The sequence below is a fragment of the Gekko japonicus genome, unplaced genomic scaffold (genome assembly GCF_001447785.1).
Source record: "Gekko japonicus isolate JY-2015 unplaced genomic scaffold, Gekko_japonicus_V1.1 scaffold2402, whole genome shotgun sequence".
Classification (NCBI taxonomy): Eukaryota; Metazoa; Chordata; class Lepidosauria; order Squamata; family Gekkonidae; genus Gekko; species Gekko japonicus.
Window position 1 is genome coordinate 135,978 of NW_015168726.1, and position 8,100 is coordinate 144,077.

Here is an 8,100-nt window from a genome sequence, read left to right on the forward strand (position 1 = left end):
GTCAGTCCAAAGGTGATGCACAACTTTGCATTTCCAATATATTTAGAGTGAGAGCAGCATACTCCATGTCTCCAACAAGCATATTATTAACATCATTATTCCAGTATTCTAGGATGCCGGTATGATTTTAATAATAGTTTTTGTTGTATTTGTAATCAAGGGTTGAAAGTACTATGGAATTAAGGACCTATTTCTACCAGGCTAGTTTGATGACTAATTCTGATTCATTCACTATTTCATACCAAATGTTATTTTTTATTTAAAACATGTTTAGGCTGCCTTTCCCGCCCCCCAATTTAGGGTACCCAAGGTGGTGAGCAATAAAAACATTAAAACAAAATTAAAAACAGATATAGATATATACAAAACAATTAAAACCAAACACAGAGACACATGGGCTGTGGTCACACACACTAAATAATCCACTTTCAATCCACTTTCAGTGCACTTTCCAACTGGATTTTACTGTGTGAACTGGCAAAATCCAATTGGAAAGTGCATTGAACGTGGATTGAAAGTGGATTATTTAGTGTGTGTGACTGCAGCCATGAATAGGTTATGTCTACGGTTGCCAGCCTCCAGGTGGGGCCTGGGGATCTCCCGCTTTTACCACTGATCCCCAGCCGACAGAGATCAGCTCCCCTGGAGAAAATGGCTGCTTTGAAGGGTGGACTCTATGGCATTGTATTATACTGAGGCCCCTCCCCTCCCCAAACCACACCCTCTCCTGGCTCCACCCCCAAAGTCTCCAGGTATTTTTCAACCCAGACTTGGCAACCCTAGTTATGTCTAAATAAGTGATGACGTAGGATTGGTCTTCAGAACAATGATTGGATGGGGTCTTTCAAAAACTACTTCTGCATCACACATAACAATGCAATCCTAAGAACACTTTCCTGGGAGTAAGCCCAACATTCGGTAAATAACTATGTAAAAGGTAATTCGTAATTCTATCCATCTAGCCAGTTTTTGTTACTTGGTGTTTTTTTCTGAGAGGCTGTGGAGAATAAAATTGCAAGGTAGCTTCTCTCTTTCTATTAGAAGCAGCAAATGGATGAATTATTTGTATTTATTTATTTAATTAAATTTATGGATCACCTACCTCGCAAGCAGGCTCTGGGTGATTAACAATATTTTAGACATTTAAAATACAATTGATATATGATTAAAATTACTAATAGTAACAGAAATTTAAACCCATCAAGATGGCCATTTAAACCTCCATTACCAGTCATAACGCTGTCCCCGCACAGCAGGCCAGGGAAGGGTATGTGGGGGCCATAGAAGAAATGACAGTCTGACAGTAGCTTTGTGAAATGTAGAAGGAAGGAAGCCCTACAGAATATATAATGTGAAGTAATACAATTAATTCAATTGTATCCCCAATGTATAAAGAATAAAGGATATGTTCTAGTGGTCCAAAGTATAAAAGACATGTTCCAAGAGTTGAGGGGCTTCAAAATTTCTTCCCAACTATTTGGACTGAGCATTTGGAAATCCACATTCCCTATTATTTGATTATATCGTTAACCAAGTGATGTGAAAGTCTGGATATGGAATTGGAACCTTTGGATTGTGTAGCCCTAGGGTTGCCAACTCCAGGCTGAGAAATTCCTGGAGATTTGTGGGCAGAGTTTGGGGTGGGGAGGGACTTCAGCAGAGGTGGCGGCTACAAGCATGGACAGCTTCAAAAGGGAATTAGATAGGCATATGGAGCAGAGGTCCATCAGTCGCTAATAGCCACAAGGCATAGATAGGGGCTCTGGGGCAAGTGATGCTCTGTCATGTTGGTGCTTGGGGGGGGCAACAGTGGGAGGGCTTCTAATGTCCTGGCCCCACTGGTGGACCTCCTGATGGCACCTGGTATTTTTGGCCACTGTGTGACAGAGTGTTGGACTAGATGGGCCTTTGACCTGATCCAACATTGGCGTCTCTTATGTTCTTATGTTCTTAGGTGTGATGCCATAGAGTCCATCGAATAGAATCCTACCATTTCACTATCCTACTACCTCAGTCCCACCTCATTCTCTTGCATGTGTGGTCCTGATCTGACAGACTTAAACATGATACTAGTGGGCTGCAAGAGCGATCTGTGAAATTCTGTAGCTCATGTCTATGCCTGCCACATACGTAGTGTACCAGTGATCAAAAGCCCAGGCCGACATTGTGCTAACACTGCACACAGATCAGGTGCTTAGGTAGGGTTGCCAGCTCTGGGTTGGGAAATTCCTGAAGACTTGAGGGTGGAGCATTGGCTGCATAGGGAGGGATCTAAGTGGTGATATAATACTATAGAGGCCACCCTCCAAAACCATTTTCTACAGGGGAAATGGATCTCCATAGTCTGGAGCTCAGCTGTAATTCTGGGAGGTCTCCAGGCCCCACCAGGACAAAATGATAGATGGATTTGTTTGGTTTATCTGCATAGTGGGAATATACCTAGCTCCATAGTTGGAGCTAGGTATACTGTCATTCAGTTTAATTAATTGCAGTGGCAGGATAATATTTCTCAAACTGAAAAACAGAATGGAACAATGAATTTGATAATAAGCCTCCTATGTGTTCAGTAACAAGCCTTTGTTCTTTTGCCAGGATTATTTGAACCTTCAGTTGTATTGATCAAATACATCAATGGCACAGGAGAGTATCATGGCACTGGAGTAGTGCATGGCACACTGTGCCCCACCAATCATGGCTAGACATATGCACCATACTAGATCACATTTTTCCCCCCTAGGACAGGGTTGGCAGGATTTCAGAAATAAAATCTGAAACCAAGGAACATGTCTAACTCTAACATTCCTGTCTCTATGCATGTCCATACATTCTGCATCCCAAACAAGCCCTGAAGCTCTAAGCTGTTTATTATTGTTAGCAGCCAAGTGACTTATGTAGAGACCACTGTCTTCTTCTAAGGAATGAAATGTTCCATGTTGCAATGTGCAGTTGTCAGTTAGGCGTATCCCACTGAGTGAGAAGAAGCAATTTCTTCTAGAACACACACAAAATATACAAGGAGCAGTATTATGCATCATTGGGGTTTAATTAGTTTTCCCTGATTGGCACATGGTCCATTCTCCATGGTGCTGATCCACAAGTATACTGGCACATATCTAGCTACATATCTCTTCCAACAGAATAATTCCTGTTTGTGGAAGAGGAGGTTGCAATTTCTGCCATCTCCCCCTCCCGCCTCATCCCTGCACTTCACCCCTATGCTGTTCCTGAGGGTCTGCTGACACCCAGAAATGAAATTTTAGGGAGCTCAGCAGGCTGCAACAGAAGGGGCAAGTGGGAAGGTCCTGTTTCACAAAGTTCATGGATGGCTGGTTAAATTCCATTCCCTCTAAGTATCCCATTGTCAGAGCTTCAGGGATATTAATTTAATAGTTATATTTATATGCAGAGGTCATTTCGGGGGGGATCGCGGGGGATCGCAGTTCCCCCGGGTGAGGTATGGGGGGCGGGGCACATGACGAAGCCCCGCCCCTGCTTCCGGCCGCCCCGCTTCCGGCCCTCATTCAGCCAGGAGGAGGCAGGAGAAGAGGGAGGGTAAGTTGCTTCCTCCCTGCCTCTCCCCACCCCTGCCTGCCTCGGGCCAGGGAGGGCCTTCGCGGGGCTTCCTTCCACTCCCGCCGGCCTTGCAGGTCCACCGCCGGGCTTCTCATGGGGCTCGGCAGTGGAGCTGCAAGGCCGGTGACGACGGCCGGGACCATTGGGGGCAGGGTGTGTGGCCTTATGACACACTTCCGGTGATGTCATGGGGTGTGGCATATGCTAATGAGTTATGCTAATGAGTTCCCCTAGCTCTTTTTCTATGAAACGACCCCTGTTTATATGCATTTGTCTTCCAATGAGCTGAAACAAATTGTTTAGCCTCACTACAATTCTATAGGGATCTACTTCGTGGATGAGATTTCCCATGCTCAAGCCAAACATTCAAACCCCTACAACACGATGGTTCTCAAGCTTCATTAGGAAATGTATTTCATTCCAACACAATTTGTGACTGCACGTTTGGTCGTATTTGACCCTCCTTGGCCACAGGAAGTCTTGAGCCTAATACTTTCTAGAGGCTGGGAGCCTTACATCTTCAGCCCGTTTGCCCAGATCTCAAAAGGTTTGCCAGTAAAATTCTGTAAGATGAGGGTGTCAAGGGAGCACAACACTTTGATGGAGAAAAATCACATCTGACTTCCATACACTTGTCAGAGGTCCAGCCTCACTCTCACAGAATGGAACTGGCAATTTTAATGCTCACATCCTGTGAAAGTAAATTATTTTGATTTGTTCCCCTTCCAATTACCTCCTGCACATGTATTTGTTGCAGTTTGCAAAAACTGTAGATGCTTGAATATGCAGGAAGATTTGCGAGCTAGTCATAATACTGAAGATAAGAAACAACTGTTTCAAATGTTTGCATAGAAGCAATGGTTTTTTTTAATCTCTATGTCAAAGCTAAATACTTTACAGTCCCATTGAATTTAATGACACTTAAATACTTTACAGTCCCATTGAATTTAATGACACTTTATGTCCTTCATTCTGGTTGGGTTGTCCTTTAGTAACAGAGCTCATCCGATTTTAAGTTGCCAAATTATTTTGATATTCTAGTTGAACACTAATAAGAGCAGGTATTCCCCACCCCCCAAATCCACCAAGGATGTACAATCTATACATATTAATTACTGTCATTATATAAAAAATATGTTGCAGCTTTGGCTAGTTCAACAGCCAAAGAACTGACAGTGGTCCTACGAACAAATTCACAGGTACTAAAAAGTTTTACTCCATAATTCTAATCATCTTCTTTCTGTGGCGTAATATTTTGTCCTAGCATTCTCCCTTTCCCCTTTCACATGTTTCAAAAGAACTTTTGCTTCTGAAACAATAATTTAATGAACTTCTACTTACCGGAACGGGTGGCGTACAGAATTATCATGGTGATGCCTATGATAGCAAGAAGGATTACTACAACCACAAGCCCAATTTCCATGGCACTCCATCGTGGTTTTTTCTTTTGTTTTGGAGAGTTCATTTCAGTTATATCCATCTGACTTTCTGACTTGCCCATAACCCAGAGTCTGAAAAGAGAGGTCGAGAAAAAGCAGTTACTCAAATGCCATAAGGATGGAAACTCTAAATTCCTCCTACCTAGCTAAGTTTTTTTCCCCTCTGAGAAAGAGGAAATACTGATTGTTTCAAAAACAGAAAGCAGTCATGAGAGTTAACTCACAGTTTTGCTACTTATAATTTGCAGGACAGGGATGTTATTAGGCACATGCAGGGAGGCTAAGAAAAGAGAACGAAAGCAAACCAACACTTGGATTTATAGCTAACATATCTTGTACCCTCCCTGGTACAAGAGTTCACAAGCAAGTAAAAGGCTGCCCTTAATGTTTGAATAAAAATTAACTTAACCTTTCAGTCTCTGATGTTTTGCCAGTGGTGAAAATATTCTATTTTGCCTGTCTGGCATTTTTCAAATCCTTCCAGCAATTAATAATGACTAAAGTCCAGGGTTTAGGGCTTCAATAGAAGAGAAAATGTTCGAGGCTGAACCCACAGGGTCAATATTAGAGGAACATGGATGAGAATTTTTAAACCGAGTCAGTGCCAGAAATTGCTTAAAGACAGCAGTGCTACTCTAGAATGGTCTGTTAGTTGGACTCACTACAAGAATGACTGTTGCAATGTATATGTTATCTTAGGGTTACCAAGCTCCAGGTGGAGCCTGGAGTTCACCTGGAACTATAACTGATCTCCAGACGTCAGAGATCAGTTCCTTTGTAGGAAACGGCCACTTTGGAAGGTGGATCCTATAGCGTACCATGGAGATAACATTATGCTAAGCTCCCTACCATCTTCCAACTCCACGCTCTCCAAGCCCTGACCCCAAATTTCTAGGAATTTCCTAATCTGGAGATGTCAATCCTTTTCCCACTCATATGCCTGCTCTTAATGATTTATAATTTTAAATGGAAAAAAATGCAACAATCTATATTAAAACAAGAAATCAAAAGAACAAAAATAAACCAGTAAAATGATGTCACAAATGGCACTTCTAAATTAGTGTGAACTGAAATATGAACCTACTTGAAGGAATGGCATCAGAAGCAAAACAGCACTTGGCTTCTTCATGAGATGTTTTTTTAAAAAAACATTCTAATCCTGGGATGAAGGGGCTAGGAGAGTAAACCGCCCCATACCCACCAATAGAATTAGGGACAGAGCAGCACCTGGCTCTTGTGGGCGTGTCTATTTGGGGAGATTTCATACTGGAAGTAAGGTCGCCAGTCTTCAGGTGGTATTTCATCTCCAGGCTACAGAGATCAGTTCCCCTGGAGAAAATGGCTGCTTTGGAGGGTGGACTCTACAGCATATCCCACTGAAGTCCCTCCCCTCCCTAACCCCGCCCTCCCCAAGCTCCACCCCCAAAATCTCCAGGTATTTCCCAACCTAGAGCTGGCAACCTTAAGTGGAAGCAATGCTTTGGTGCTCCTTTACTTGGTTGGATTTCCTTGTTTTGGTTACAAAATGGTGGGGGAGGAATAAATAATACACTATTTGGGAGTAGGGTTCCCAAATGTGCCCGGGGGGCGGGGACCCCCCCGCTTCGGAGCCCCCGAGTTCCGCCCCGGAGGAATCCGGGCCCGGGGGAAACCCCGCCCCTGAAGCTGCGTCAGCGGAGGTGACGCAGTCACGTCACTGGCGTTGGGGGCGTGGCTGAGCTCGGCCACGCCCCCCGACGAGCTTGGCCACGCCCCCAATGTCAGCGACGTCTGACGTCACTTCCGGTGACGTCGCAGCGGCGCGCGCGCAAGGACGAACGCGAACTCCCGGCCGGGACGGAGCCTCCCCTGCTGGTGAGTTTAAAGGATTTGGCAACCCTATTTGGGAGAGATAAATCTACAGCAGTACCATGTCCCACACTGATTTTAAGTTATCGAGAATGGGTTGTAAGAAGTTACACTTCTGTTTTAAAAGGTTACAAACTATTTTGACAACCTTAGAGTTGAAAAGTAGCAAATAAATCCTAGTGGGAGAGTCTGTTTCTTGATGGCAGGGTATATGCTTTGCATTTATCATCATCATCATTGTCAACAACAACAACAGTAATAATAATAATATATTTACAAAATTTGTATGCTACCTTCCTGCCCTTACAAGGGCCATCAAAGCAGCTAACAATTTAAAACACACATTATAAACCCACATTATGAAAGCACTAAAACCAACACCCTCGACACACATTAAAACAATTAAAAACACAGTTAAAACACATACGAAACATAAAAACTGCAATCAAAAGATTGATTAGGAAGGAGGAATCACTGAAGGCCCAGGTTGATCCCTGGCTCTCATCAGTTAAAGAATCAGATAACAGATGATGTGAAAGATCTCCTACCCGAGAACTTAGATAGGTGCTGCAGGTCAGAGTACACAACACTGAACGAATTGTACCAATGACAGCCCAGAATGGTACGGTGGTTAGGGGGTCAGCCCAGGATCTGCAAGACCCATCTTCAAATTGTCATGTTACCATGAAGCTTACTGCATGACCTTGGGCCAGTCATTCTCTCTATGACTAACCTACCGCACAGGAATGTTGTGAGGATAAAATGGAGGGAAAGACAGTGATGTATAGACTGCCCTCAGCTCCTTAAAGGAAGGGTGGGCTAAAATATTTATACCAACAGTGCAACAGAGCCTCTCTCAGTATAAGGACATTTCCTGTGTTCAAAAATCTAATAAGTAAAGCATAAAACTCAAGAGTAGACATATCCAGCCTCTTCAAAATTCTATTAAAAGCGGCTGGTGGGAGAGGGCTAATTAGATCAAGGCTGTGGTACTGTGAGAGGAAGGGTCAAACAATTTCTTCCTGTAAGAAAACGCTCAACTGTGTATAATTGCTACAGGCTATCATAGTGAGCTACAAAACTGATCTAAGAGAAAAAAATGCTACTGAAGATGTCAGATGGACAAATCTGATTGGAGCACCTGAACATTCTCTCAACAATTGCATTCTAAGAGTGGAAGGTACAGAAACAGCTGAGGAGAAGCAGAAAGTGGTCAGCTACAGACATTTGGGTTATCTCA

At 43.4% G+C, this 8,100-nt stretch overlaps 1 protein-coding gene across 1 annotated transcript in view; it reads right to left on the bottom strand.

Annotated features, from left to right (window-relative positions):
* The window catches only part of MME (membrane metallo-endopeptidase), an 83,725-nt gene extending 78,646 nt beyond the window's left edge, over positions 1-5,079 (bottom strand). Inside the window, exon 1 of the mRNA XM_015415594.1 lies at positions 4,915-5,079. Coding sequence (XP_015271080.1) covers positions 4,915-5,074 — 160 coding nt within the window. The 5' untranslated portion in view covers positions 5,075-5,079. The remainder of the gene's footprint in view (positions 1-4,914) is intronic.
* Positions 5,080-8,100: the final 3,021 nt, after the last annotated feature.